This window comes from Chenopodium album, chromosome 2, assembly GCF_948465745.1.
Source record: "Chenopodium album chromosome 2, dcCheAlbu1.1, whole genome shotgun sequence".
Classification (NCBI taxonomy): Eukaryota; Viridiplantae; Streptophyta; class Magnoliopsida; order Caryophyllales; family Amaranthaceae; genus Chenopodium; species Chenopodium album.
The window spans coordinates 6,198,287-6,213,385 of NC_137835.1; the positions used below are offsets into that span (position 1 = coordinate 6,198,287).

General features: G+C 32.6%; 1 protein-coding gene across 1 annotated transcript; it reads right to left on the minus strand.

Annotated features, from left to right (window-relative positions):
- Window positions 1–597: 597 nt before the first annotated feature.
- On the minus strand, window positions 598–7,244 carry LOC145594386 (V-type proton ATPase subunit B 2). The gene is made up of 15 exons (XM_081650701.1): window positions 7,116–7,244; window positions 6,775–6,833; window positions 5,888–5,943; window positions 5,668–5,766; window positions 5,423–5,482; window positions 4,575–4,686; window positions 4,265–4,473; window positions 3,741–3,872; window positions 3,500–3,637; window positions 2,054–2,204; window positions 1,883–1,965; window positions 1,655–1,702; window positions 1,495–1,548; window positions 1,317–1,400; window positions 598–1,225 (listed from the first exon to the last, which is right to left on the minus strand). Exons 2-15 carry the CDS (start codon window positions 6,818–6,820, stop codon window positions 1,040–1,042), a joined length of 1,458 nt encoding a protein of 485 aa, XP_081506827.1. The 5' UTR covers window positions 6,821–6,833; window positions 7,116–7,244; the 3' UTR covers window positions 598–1,039.
- Window positions 7,245–15,099: the final 7,855 nt, after the last annotated feature.

Genomic DNA, 15,099 nt, shown 5'->3' on the forward strand with positions numbered 1-15,099 from the left:
GAATTATTCAGCAAAACAAGGTGAATAATAATTTATTTTCTTTATACGAAGTGACAATTTTTTTTTTTTGTTTTGATACTAGTAGAATTTATCATTTCAAATATTCCCTGTCCACCTCTTGGAATTTTTTTTTCTGATCTTTTATTCTATGTAAAGTACAAACTAAAGGATCAATATAATTTATTTTTCATAAACGGACATTTCATTTTCAATAATAAGTTCATCGTGTTCTGTATCGTTAGCCTGTCCAACTATTACCCCTTGAATTTAGTACCTAAGTTTTGTCAATGGTCTAAAACATATGAACATTGTTGAAAACAGCGTCCAATATACGAAGAATCTCATCCACTGTATGCTCGTTGCTCAGGCTGTGTCCTCTACCCAAACCACTGCACGACATATTCAGTCGGTAAACCTCACACGCTGCACAAAGAGCACCACCACTATACCTGAGGTACCTCATTAAAGTATATCGAGGTAGCTGTGTTGCGCCATTAAAACCATTTTCCTATCGACAATGTTTATAAGCACAAAAATTTATACTACGTATATGAAATACTAAAACAATTTACTGATAAGATAAAGCGTAGCTGGGTGTAAAAAAATGTGAAACAGTCGATTATTTGGCATTCTTAAAACAAAGAGACCAAAAAATTATTGTGCAATGCTCCCAATAAATAACCGAGCTACGAAGTTTATAAATAAAATACATGCTCAAGAAAGCAGTGCAAACAAGTGCCGAGGATTCCTGCTCTCTAAATCCACCCTCTCAAGCCTTAAATAGTAGTACAAGAAATTGCGGATAATTGTCAAAATCACAAATACAGCTGCTTCTTGTTTTCCCTTGACAATCTACATGGTCCCTCACACTAAAAGAATATCTTAATGTACACACCAACTAACCAAAGAACCCCAATTTTAGAGGACCTGAAAACGATGGGAACCTTTATTGAAGCCAGAAGACTGATAAACAGCAATGAAGAACGAATTGAAAATGCCGAATGTGACAAGGACACTGGTGTACTGACTCATTTGTCGATTAATTTGAAGCGTCCCGACTGTAGTACTGGTCGAGGGTCTTTGCTGGGATACGGTGGAGAAGCTCACGGGGGAAGATCCTAAGGAGCGTCCATGCTAGATCAAGTGACTGGAAGATGGTACGGGTGTCATAAGCTCCTTGGGCCACAAACTTCCTCTCAAATTTGTCCAAAAATTCCAAGTATAGCTGAACAATTAAAAAGAAAAGTAATTGGTTAACTTGTGAAATTTATGTTTATAACCCGGGAACATCTGCAGTAAAAGGAAGCAAAAAATACCAAATCTTCTGAAGAAAGAGCTTCCTCTCCAACCACAGCTTTCATGGCTTGTACATCCTTACCAATGGCATAATTTGCATATAGCTGAAAACACAGAAACAGGACACATTACAAATATTACTCAAATCAAGGCTCGGAAACAAGTCAAATAAACACCAAAACATGTATGCTGGCAGACCTGGTTGGAGACATCAGAGTGATCCCTGCGAGTCATGCCTTCACCAATAGCACTCTGTACTCAGAGTCACAGGTAAAAGTCAGCCATAGTTTAAAAAAATATGACATGAATTAACATTCTAGAAGCACTAAAATTTGATCAACTGCTCGACAGGATATACCTTCATAAGACGAGAAAGTGAGGGGAGGACATTGATTGGTGGGTAAATCTGTAAGAGAAAAAAATTCAGTCAACATAACATCTAGACACTTTTCCCACCAATAATTTCTCGACATTTAAAAAAATTCAGTCATGTGCATACTTCACAAAAGTACAATTGAAGACATAACACATGAAATTATGAAAACTAAAGGCTTCATATAGTTCAAGAGCCAAAATCGATACTCACCTGACGATTGTGTAGCTGCCTGTCGATATAGATTTGCCCCTCAGTAATATACCCCGTAAGATCAGGAGTTGGGTGAGTAATATCTAAATTAGAGAAGACAGCAAAAGGTGTTAGTAAAAGTAGGATTAGAAGAATAAAACAGGCATGATAGAGTCTAAAATAAATTATTACCGTCATTAGGCATAGTTAAAATTGGAATCTGAGTGATAGAGCCTGATCGCCCTTCAATACGTCCAGCACGCTCATAGATGGTGGCCAGATCAGTGTACATATAACCTGGATAACCACGTCTTCCAGGCACTTCTTCACGGGCAGCAGATACCTGAAGAATAAATTAAATCAAAAATCAAGATGCTGGAGCACAACAATGCCCTCGATACTGCAGTTCAAGAAACATGAGTTCATAAGATAGTTTTTAGCTAAGGGGCAATGCAAGCTCACCCCAGAAACTGCAGCATATTTACATCTAAAAGAGTTTTCCATATTTCATTTCCAGATCCTAGACTAAACTCAAAATAAAAGCAACTTAGAACAAAGAGCACCCAGAGTAGATGCTTCCCTACACTGCTATAAGCAGTCGACATGAATGAGAATTGACCGCTTAAGACTACTTGAGAGGTTTCAACAGACCTTAATTAACAAGAAAAAATGTACAGAAATGACATAGCATAAGATGTATTGCTGATGTGTTACAGCTGATCGTATAAATATCTTAGCTGTAAACTATCAGAACCACGAGTATATATTCAAAAAAGCCCATACACGATAAGAAACCAAAAAAGTTTTTGCAAAGATTGACTGCATTATTCCGAACAAGGTTAACATTCATGAAATATTATGTTCAATTAGATGGCTAAAATACAGTATAAGTTGAATTAATCTACTAAATATGCTCAACCATTAGCATTAGACATTTGAGAGCATATAGTTCCCTGGGCAATATGAAGCTTCATTATAAAAATTAACCATGTTGTAAGAAAAATAGTTTCTTTTCAGTCCAGGAAAGAGACAGAATCTCCATGAACCAAAGTCTGAACAACTTCAAATACAGAACAGAGCAACAATTATTCAGCAGAAGTGCTGAGAATTAAAAAATAATAATAAAAAGCCACAACAATAAGACTATTATTTAGACTTGATGATAGCAAAACTTACAAGCAACTCTTTCTGTGGATTATTAATTCAGTTAATATTAGACCTTGTATTGAACCTTGAAAGCCTCAACAATAGCAGACTGAATAGAATTCATCAAAATCATTTTCTCAAGCTAAATGCCTTTTTAATTTCAATTTTATAATAGATAAAACATTACCATTAAGCTTTTAACCCATTGTTACACTAAGAAGTACAAATCACTAGCTGCCACCTCACAGCCTCAGGCACACTATCAGCTAGGTGTGATCATTAAATAGTATGAGTTGGGCAAATTGAAGATCATAAAATAGTATGAGTTGGAAAAACTGAAGATCATTGCACTTATTAAATCTTTGCCTAAAAAAGCTATATATTATAGCCAAACTCCTAAACTCTTCGGCTGTCCAAAGCTCTCATCACGATTAAATCCTCATCAAATTTGCATCTTACAGTAAATCATCAATTATGATGACAAAATTTTACCTCACGAAGTGCATCTGCGTAAGAACTCATATCAGTCAGGATAACAAGCACATGCTTTCCACATTCATATGCCAGGTATTCTGCAGTTGTGAGGGCAATACGAGGAGTAATGATACGCTCAATAGTAGGGTCATTGGCCTGAGAAGAAATTTGAAAAGAATCAGAAACTGACTCAACATAGAGCAGAAGCCACAACCAGAGAGAAATTAACACTAAGCAACAGCCATAGAGAAGGAAATACCAGATTTAAAAAGAGAGTAACTCTCTCCATAGATCCATTCTCCTCAAAATCACGCTTAAAGAATTGAGCAGTTTCCATGTTAACTCCCATAGCTGCAAATACAATGGCAAAGTTGTCCTCTTCACCACCACCCTGCATAGTGTACAGGCAAATCCTCATATAAGTATGCAAGACAAGTTTGAGATTAAAGAAAACAAAAAGAAATATTACTACTTTTATAGATATTATTAATTGTGAAAGCAAAATAACACCCCCCCTTCCCCCCGCCCCAATCTTTCCCCCAAACAGGCTGGAAAGACGGAGGAAAAGATAACAAAAGCACATGAATATACTGATTAAATTAAAAATTTTAAAAAATAAAAAATAAAAAAATAAAACCCAACACTTGCACCACCAAAATAAGCCCAGATTAGGAATGAGGGAATCATATACAAATGAAAAAAAAAATAGCATTTAAAATATGGTTCAGTTGTTAAATTGAGAAAAGCAAGTAGATCTTTTGCAGGCCAGTAATGTGCTCATACCTCCAAAAGGTTGTCAGACTTCTCTAACCGCTTCACCAGACCAGCCTGGCGACAAATCTGTGCAGCAATTTCATTGTGAGGAAGACCAGCAGCAGAAAAAAGAGGGATCTTTTGTCCTCTAGCAATAGAGTTCATGACATCAATAGTGGAAATGCCAGTCTGAATCATTTCTTCTGGATAAGTTCTTTCACTGGGGTTGATTGAACTCCCTGGGAACAAGACAAGAAGGAAGGTTTCCAACTTCATCAGAAAAAAATTGCAACTACGAATAAGTTCAACTAACAACGTAACAAGTCTCAAAGCTACATACCAGAGATATCCAAGTAGGCCTCAGGGAGAATAGGAGGGCCATTGTCGATGGGTTTACCAGATCCATTAAAAATACGCCCAAGCATATCCTGGGAGACAGGAGTTTTCAAAACCTGCCCACGATGAAAAGATGGTAAGTGTGCAATCGATTGAGCTTTAACCAAGCAGTCAAAGACTGCTAAATGGTTTGTATCAGAAGACCCACAAAGTTAAAAGAAAATCCATTTAAGAAGCTTCCTATAGGTACAAGCAGTAATTGTAATGAATCCCAAATAAGATAAGAAAAAGAGACATACAGCAACAAAAATCAGGAAGAGGAGGAGGGGGGGGGGGGGGGTAAAGAGTAAAGGAATATGCAAGAAACAAAATATAATCACTTGGGGCCAATGTCTCATGAAAATCCTTTAGGTACTAGCAGATATTTCATTCTGAAGATTTTTTTTGAGAGAGAAGCACTTTAGCATCACATAACTTCCCTTAAATACTGAGCCATTGAACTGGAGCTTCCCGAGCATTATATTTTAAACTTAGCAGAATTTAAGACCACCAATACCCAAATCATTAGAACACTAAGTTCAAACAAAGCAAGAAAAAAGAAGAGCATAGAGACACAGCAAAAAGATGAGTTATGTTTAAAAACTACATAGTCATCAACCATATTTATATAACTAGCAATTAATAAATAACACACATTGAAGATATAGATAAAACTTGAAAACACTGAGAATCCACTCTTCATAAAATACAAAGAATCTAATCTAACAATATTCATGCAATCAACCATTAAGTGCTATAGCTTGTGTTGCTAGTCTTGTAACTGAAAATCACAGATAGTCTGAGTCTCCTTACCTCACCAGTGAACTGCACGGTAGTATATTTATTGTCAATTCCAGATGTTCCTTCAAACACCTGTCAGAAATATAAATCAGACTGCCTGAGTAAATTTCCTTTCATAAGACAAAAACTGCTCAAAATTCTCCCATTTGTAGAAGCATTGACTAATAGTACTAGGATTAGTGACAGCAGGTCAGAAAAAACTAGTGTCACAAAATGTAAAAGATAAACAAACAGTTCAAAATCCAAACTTTAAGTACCTGAACTACAGCCTTCTCACCATCAACTTCCAAAACTTGACCTCTGCGAGTTGATCCGTCTCCCAAACGAATATTCACGATTTCTTGAAATTTAGGTCCCTGTCGCAAATAGGCATACAATTCATTAAAATTGTAAATTTAGCAGTAAACTAAGTAAAATTGATCCAGATAGATATAAATTGGGACAAGAAAAAAAAAAAAAAAAAGATACCAGACTTACCTTAACCTTCTCCAGAATAACTAGTGGCCCTGCCACTCCTGAGACTGTTCTGTACTCTGCAGAAATTAAAAATGTAACTTAGTAATTCGATAACAGAATTGGCTATCAACATCACACGGTTCATTCTCTCCCTTTTCCACAAATCACACACAACATAATACTAAGTAATAAATAGATCATGCCATGATCATACAACCACCCGTACAGGTCATAACCAACATGATTAACTACTCCTTATACTCTCCAAAGCCTCATAATCATGGATACGACACTGCCCCAAGACATTCCATATTCAATAACAGCACAATAAACTACTGATACTAGCCTCATCAGATCATCAGGCCCCTCAATGTGCAAGTTCGAATGAGGGTCATCCAAGTACCACAAATTGATTGATTCACAGAGAGCAAGTCAAACATTGACCGGCAATTGAGATTTCAATCATATACCTCACTACTCAAAGTCAACTATCTAATTTTCTACTATATGATCAACTTTTGCCTGCCATCCCCAAAAAGGTAAATGATTTAACTTTTTCGAATACAACATCATTCCTATCAATGAACGTCCAACACCACGCCCCGAGGGCAACTACATCAAACTAAAGCAGCTCGTTTCTAAACCATTAACCATAGATTGTTATCACCTACTTCAAAGGCAGGCCATTCTACAATAGATCAAGTAAATGTGAAACAACAAATCTATCTTCTCCAACACCTTGAAACATTTTCTTACATTAATACAAAACGATCTTCCTATAACAGATGCTAAAATTTAAATCAAAATCAAAAAATTGATCAATGTGAACTCCTCCAAAGCAATCAATCAATCAATTCAGTTGACATTCAACAAATAAATGAATCACAATGCAAATGAAGAACACTTACCCATTCCAACCTCCAGGTTTCCATCCTCAACATCCAGAGCACCCATTATCGATCAAAAACTGAACAAAAATCAAACAAAATCCGTAAATACAACTGAAACTCAAACAAACACATTAAAAATCACAAAAAATTAGGGCAAAATTAAAATCAGTAGGAATTCAAATCAGGACCAATCGAAAATCGATCAATCAACCAAGCAACCGATGAAAATTCTAGAAATTGAATCAATCAATAAATTAGAAGAATCAATCAAAAATTAAACTCAAATTCGAAATTATTGTGAAATTTCAGTGATTCATAAGAAAAATAATTAGGGTATAGATCTGCGAAAGGAGGATTACCTGCGATCGCGAAGATGTGATGAGGAGAAGAGGATAGCGAAGATGAAGAGGAGAGAGAAAGAGGAGAGAGAGAGAGAGACACGAGAAAAGGTAAGAGATTTTAAGATCTGACAACACTCTTCAAATTATAATGTTGGCCCCAAAAAAAAATCAATCATTTAATCAGTAATTAATTTTTTTTTTAAAGGAGTAATTTTATTTATTTTTTGGGTCCAAAATAAATATAATATGGTTGTGTTAATATTGATCAGGTAAAAACCAACAATAAAGAAAAATGAGATCTACTGTTAACGAGATCATCTTTTTATAAACTATTTATTGTCTTATACTTTGTATATATGCTGCCTTTTTTTTAATCATAATCAATCAATTGTCTTATACTTCGTATATAATCCCCCTTCCCCTTCTTTTCCTTCCTCTAATGTTATCCAAACACACTGTGTAAGTGATAAATGAAATGGAAATTCTTAACAAGGAGTCAAGATGTATCTTACTTTATCACGAGATTCGTGATATGTTTAGTTAAACATATATTGCTTATACACTTATTTACAAGATTATAAATTATGAATAGTTCTTTACATAAATTTACTTTTAATTGTGTTTTCTACTATGAAAATATGTGTTAGTAATTAGGGAAGTTCGCGCTAAACTAAACGCTAGATTGAATGTACTCTTACTTCTTGCATTAAATAGGAGGTTATATGCTTTAATTTAGGTGGTTCAAGATGTACTTTTTACGAAAATCATATCGTTATACATCAAGTACTCTATAACTATTTGTTTATATACTGCTTTGAATATGCATATAGAACATGATCATGTCATATGGATAAGATTGAAAATGGTGTGTATTGAGATGGGTTTTCGCCATTATAGCAACAACCATTAATCAATGTTGTTTGAAGGAAGTAACTTGTAAAGTTCTAATTTACTTTGTTTAATTTTGAAAGATTATTTTATTGAAAAAAAAATAAAAATTATTGAAATTATTTTAGTTGTGAATTTAACCTAAATAACCATTTAATTTTAATAGTCGTTTAATCGTGTCAAGTCATGTCGTGTAACCTTACCTATCAAATATTTGATTCACCTAGTGCCATCTTCATATGGTGTACGGCGAGTAGAGCCGTCTTTCACATAGTTGAGCCACGTAATGACAGTAAGCATTGCTGAGCATAGTTAACCAAAAACCATCTATTAGATGAGACTTTGAGACCACTACTTATTTGACTCATTATCCATGTGTCAATTAAATTACTATGTGGTCCTTGGAGTCTTCTGTTATTATCAAAGACGAAGCTTCAGTGTCCCTTCGGATCTTGGCCCAAATAGTAACACGTACAAAAACCAAACCCGGCCCGTCACATTGCTGCCCTTTTTTAACCTTCTTGGGTTCAATAAAACAAGCTTGCTTACCATTAGAGAGACAATTATACTTTGGATCTTGATTTTAAAAATTGACCAAAAGAAGTTACTTCCTCCGTTTCTTTTTAGTTGACATGTTTCTTCAGTTGTGTTTGCCAACGCACAACTTCAACCATTCATATCTTTAAATACGAATAAGAAAAAATTATTAAAAAGTTGATATTTTGAAAAAATTTTATCGTGACGAATCTAACAAGATTTCACATTACTATATTTTTCATTATGTATAAAGCACAAAATATGGTCAAAGGGGAGTGTGTGAATATTGCTAAAGTCAAAACGTGTCAACTAAAAAAAACAAAGGTATTATATATTTAAAGTTCGGTTACCATTTAAACATGTTACATACGAATTAGGGCATGTTCTCACACGTTTACTTTTAGTTCAGTTCAGTTCAGCTCTTAATTTCCTTTTCTTATAAAATATTCATTTTATTTCAGTTCAGTTCAATTCAGCTGAGTTCAGTCTAAGAGAAAAGACCCGTAGTTTATATTTTGTTCCATACAAATCGTGATGATATTCTATATATCTGAATCCTCATTATTTTTTTTTATTTTGTTTTTTGGTGAAAGTCTGAATTCTCATATATTTATTGTTATTGATATAGAGATTTTAAGTTTAAAAAGACATTTTAATGATTACGAGTAGAATTAAGTCAATTTACACGTCACTTTTTCATTTCAAAAAAGTCAAGATATGGACTGGAGTTCATTACTAGGCCCTGAGGGTGACTTACGAACGTTGTATTCCTTTCTGTTTTAACTGGGCTTGGCCCAATTAACAACAAGTTTGCTAAATCTCTCAGTGGGCTTACAGCTTTGGACATACGTCAAAGAGAGCATAAATTATACGAGTATTGGGATTTTATTTATTTATTGGTAAGCTGATAAAGCCGATCTACTTCTTCTAGCAAGAGTTTGGAGAAACTACCCAAACATAGAGTATAATTAGCATAGATCCCGATGATGCATGCACGGATATTAGCATATTACTAAGATTTTCTTAAAATTAATTCAAAGACTAGATGATACGGAGTAATATAAATAGTAGGATAATGGCTGCATATAAGCATTTAGTATCCTTTATTTTTACTCCGTAAGTATTAAGTTGAGAATTTATCGACAATTCACGAGTAAATCGGTGTAATAAATGTTTATTTATTGTCTATTATTTCCACTTTTAGCTTTTTATATGCCCTTAGAACTGTATATTTTTCCTAAATAATACAATAATATTATATTATTATCTATATCAAAATTGTATGTAAGCTTGGTGCGCTAATTGGGCAAGAAAAAAATCTAAAAAAAATAATTCTAGTTTTTCAAAATGATGGAGTAGTAGTATGTCATAATTTTCTTTTCGTTGATCCAAACTTCTATAATTCTTGCATATTCTACCCTAGGATCACAAAGCAACCACCACTGTATTTGCAATCTAAAGGGGGGGCATTTACTATATAAATGCTTTCTTTATTGACTTGTATCTGTCACACTATATACTTAGAGAGATTACGAGTAAAACATATTTTGCTATATATAGAACAAATTAGAAACCATGATTTATACGTAGTATATTAAAGTAGCTACTTTATCATACATCCTTATATTTACGAAAAACTTTAGAAAAAATTGAAATCGATCTCTACATCAAAACATGTCATGACATGAGACGGAAAGTGATCGGACTATGTTAATGTTCAAAGCACATTAGTAAGAGTGATAGCTAACACTTATAGTAACTTCTATTTGCCAACGTTACTTCTTTCGAAGAATCTAAATTTGGAGTGATATCAAATAGTGGTGGTGTGAGGACCGCGCACATTGTGTAACACACAATGAGTACTTGAGTAGTATTACTTTGCACATGTTTGAATTGATATAGATTTTTTTTTTAAAAAAAATCACTCATTCTAGTACTAGCAAAAAAGTGATAACTTCAAGAAAATTTAAAGAAAGGAAGGAGGAACACGTAGTTGGAATGAATATAATGGAGCACCTTGATTGTGATTTGTGAGTCTTAGGTTAGAATAACAAATAAAGTGGATATATTAGACTAGGTCAAATTTTTCTTAGAGGATCACGTCGTTGGAATGAATATAATGGTGGATGTAGGAAATAATTTAGATCGACCTATTAGAGGTGGAATATATTACATAGGTCAATTCTTTTTCATGAAGAAAAAAGTTCAAAAATTATAAATTAAAGCGGGTTTAATTGACATCACATACTTCACATTATTTACTTGTAAACAAACCGACTTATCTATACTTTCAGTTTTAATTAAAATATGGCCTTGGAAATCTAGTTGACGATCATCCTTAGATACTTTCACCAATCATGTATGGTATCACTCACAAAAAAATAAAAAAGTCTCTTTTAGAGTGTTATGGTCACCTTATTTTTACTTATTTTAGATTTAATAAGTTTAGATAAGTCAAGTTAAATTCAGATAAGGTTAGTTCAGGAAAAATAAGTTATGATAAGGGTTACTCAAATTTAAACTACAATTAACATAAATTTTAATAAGGAATAAGTTTAATTAAGTTCAGATAGGTGAAATCAAGTGAATTGTGAGCCAAAAATACCCAAATTAAAAATTATTCTTATTGTCCCACATATTTGGCTAAATTGAATATGTTTTCTCTCATTTGTAGAAATTTGAGATAATTATGACCACTACTTTCTTTTCCCCTCGAGATCTATATATACATAGACTTAAATGGTGAATTAGTATATGGTATACGTATATGACTATATGTAGATATGTATATTCAAAACTAATATCAGTGACAATAGCGTTATATAAGTTATAAGCACATCGATTCAAAACTAATATAAGTGACAATAATGTTATAAAAGTACATCGATAAAAATGACACATATAATATGAGCGTCACATACGGTTTCATATGCAAACCAAATAATTTAATAGTAGACCTCGCCAAAAAGTATATTGCATATCAAAAAGTAAATTCCTAGTTTATAATCAAGATTGTACATAGGTGAAAATGTGAAATACTCTTAACAAAAATTAAATGCCCTAGGTCCCATAAGATGAATTTTGACTACGGAGTACTTGATTAGCTTGAAGATAACAATAAGATCATTGGTTTAGTTAATTTGATGGTAATACTTTTACCATAAGTTTAAAACTCATTTACATTATCGCCTGCCATGATAATTTCGATCTTTATTATGTGCCACACTTAACTTGATTGGTCCTACTTACTAATCGTAATGACTATTTGTTAAGGGACCTTAAAATATGTATGATCACGATTTTATGTCTATAACACGTACTCAATTGGTCCCATTAACCTTTAAATTTCTCCAAAGGCTATAAGATAATGGAAGAATTGACGGGCATTGATATCATTTTATGTCTAGCAGGTTGATTAGTTTATGGTTGTACACATCGGTTTACCATGAGTCCACCCATTCAATATACGTATAAAACTTTAATAACTAATACGTCCAATAATTTGCTATATGAAATTTTCAATACAATATTTAAAAAGAACAATTTTTAGTTAATTAATAAACTCCTTGGGTTCATGGGTTGTCCACACTCTCCTGTTCTCCCTTCTCCTACACACATTTAGTGAAGGCCAAATCAGGCTTTTCCCTTGTAAGTAACAAGCAAACGACCATAATCGTGCTAGTGAATTACGTATTACTCCCTTCATCTCGTTTATATATACACTTATACAGTATATACTAAAAACAATGACATGGTCTAAGAAACAAACGGATCGAAGGGGATACCCGACTACCGCCTCATGTACCTCATTCTCTAGCAATCTTAGCTACATGTAAACATTTGTTTTTACAGGTTTTAAACATTGTCAAATTAAAATTCTGGTCATGCAAGAATTTGTATTGCTTTTCAAACTTTATCTTGGAGTTGATAAAATTGTTAGCCCTTATAACTAAAGTGGATACACTTTTATTATTAGATGAAGACTTGAAAAAGAAGAGTGGAGAAATTTATGCCATATTAATTATTGTTACAAAATTAAATTAAGCTAGGCTAATATTTGCCAATCAAGCTAAGCAATACATACGTGATAAACCGCATATTTGAACTTTTGAAGTGGATAAGAGTACAGTTCGGCTGTAGTCTGTAGATTGTGTGCAAAAATTATTCTTGTAATAACGACAAAAATGCGTTTACACTTTACATACATCTAAATTCAATAATTGTGGTAATATTCTTTGAATGTACGTAATGTTATAAATAAATGAAATTAATTGAAAGAATAAAGGTATTAAGCTAATATATACTCTTATAAATTGAAAGTAACTTTTCGTTGATATTTTAGTTGAAATTTATAATTGCATTGATATTTTTAGAATCGTGTATGATTGAGTAATCTTATAATTAAATGGCACAATGCAGATTGAAGGGTCAAGCTCGTTATGTTGTACTCTTGTAGATGGTTGTGTGAAAAATCTGATAGATTGTCATGGAAAAAATCCGATACTTCATATTGTATATATAATAATGATAAAACACGTGTACATAACAATAATTAAACATAAATTGTTTGATTATATAACGGATAGGTGGTTTCGCCTTACATAAAGTACAACAGTTGCACAAGATATTTTATGACAACTACGCTGATATTGTCTTATGAATCGAAAATGAAAGAATAATAATAATCATAATTAATAAGAAAGGATTGATGGTTCGTTGATAGTATTGTTAAGAAAATGTTTAGTACTCCGTAATGAAATAGTTGTAGTGGTATTAAATTAGAGAGGAGCAAGAACACGAGTACTACGTTGTCAATAATTAATTAGTTGGTGGATCTCCATCTGTCTCGCACTATCAGCCTATCAGAAGACAAATAAAGTGCACTATCTGCGCCTTCTATTCAAAGTTGACAATTTTCATCCACGCATTCTTATTCCATCAACAACATTCAACACTATTTTTGCTTTTCATAATGTTGTATTTGTATGTATTATTCAACAAAAGTTCTATTAATGATTTTAGTATATTTTACTTTTGATTTAGTGATACTTAAGCAGGTTTCAATAATCCTTATGCAATGGGAATATAAGGTTTTCAAACTTGCTTGTTATAACGTGAAACACGCAATCTCTTTTAATGATAACTAATTATGTGAGTACAAAGTATATGCTAGTTAATTAAGTATCTTCTTCTTACTTTCATAGATTGATGACAATAATATGATCTGACATGCATGCATATTGCGTAGCCATGTAGAATTTATAGATTACTCTAGAGGCCGGAATGCCAGATACACTTTTTTGAGCTCTTCTTTTGATTTTGTACGGACTACGGAGTATATAGTATTGTGTTTTTCTATTTTTTGGGTTTTTATTTTTTAAAATTATATGATATATGTCATATAATGAATAAAAAAATTAGTTAAACATATTAACATTGTGATAATTTTAAAAACTGATTATGGAAAAGAAAAGAAGAAATGCTTTTTCTTTTTTTTTTTTTTTTTTTTTTTTTTTTTTTTTTGTTGTTGTTGTTGTTGTTGTTGTTAAAAACTAATAACGATGACAAATAAGCCCTAATTACTTGAAAAAACTAGACCATACATGTTAGTGGTACTTGTAATGGTTTACAAACATAGCAATTTAAGACTGCTTTTATTTGTTTGTATAACATTATTTTGGATCTAGATTTTTGGGGGGTCAGATCTTTAATGATGAAGAAAACATACAGACAAATTAATAAAAACAATACAAGACTGCTTTGTGTATAAACAATTATTTTGATTCTAATTTTGGTGGCCATGAATGTTGAAGGAAACAAATCTTTAAAAACGGAAAACGACATTGTACAACTAGATTGTATAACCATATTATGTTGCTTATTCTTGAACTTTAATCATATAAAATAATGCACCTTGTTAGTGCTTATAATCTTTAAATTATTACAACCCTAACTATAATTTGTTAGATAAATATTTGTGGATATCATCATTCAAATTTTAAATTACCTCATGTTCTTTTCACGTATATTACTAATTTACAATAAATAATATTTTATTAAACAAAAAAAAAGGTAGTATGCACCACATTGTTATTTTGATGAAAGCTCAATGTAGTGTTAGGGTGAAGTACGTACTCATCATAATTAATTAGGTACCTAATGTAGAATCATGCTAAACTTAAGGCGCCCAAATTAAAATGGATCTGATCTCATATAAGTGAAGGTAAAAGAGTGAATTTTCTTAGCCAAAACGAAATTAAAGCAATATAGAGTAGGAACTTTATTTAAATAACTAACTTAAAAAAAATTCGTAGTATGAAGAATTTTTAAAAGCAGGTATTATAATAATTATGTCGGGCCATAAATTACTTATGACTGTAATGAGTGCACGATTCCCTTAAATTCATAATACACCGTGGGGGAGTAGTAGACAATACGAATTCTAGTACTCTAGCCAAACCTTCTAGGAATCTAGCTTAGGTACAATGGGAAATCAATGAAATTCTTAACTAAAGTGAAAGAAAACATGAATGTCGACCAACTAATTCGTCTAATTAAGCACAAATAAGCTAGAATA

Excerpts from the sequence above, each read along its gene's own strand:
- LOC145594386 (XM_081650701.1), bottom strand. The coding sequence starts at position 6,820 with ATGGGTGCTCTGGATGTTGAGGATGGAAACCTGGAGGTTGGAATGG. Across the intron at positions 3,873-4,264 it reads AGTCTGACAACCTTTTGGAG|GGTGGTGGTGAAGAGGACAA; the intron begins GTATGAGCACAT and ends TACACTATGCAG. Across the intron at positions 1,549-1,654 it reads CACTTTCTCGTCTTATGAAG|AGTGCTATTGGTGAAGGCAT; the intron begins GTATATCCTGTC and ends CTCTGAGTACAG.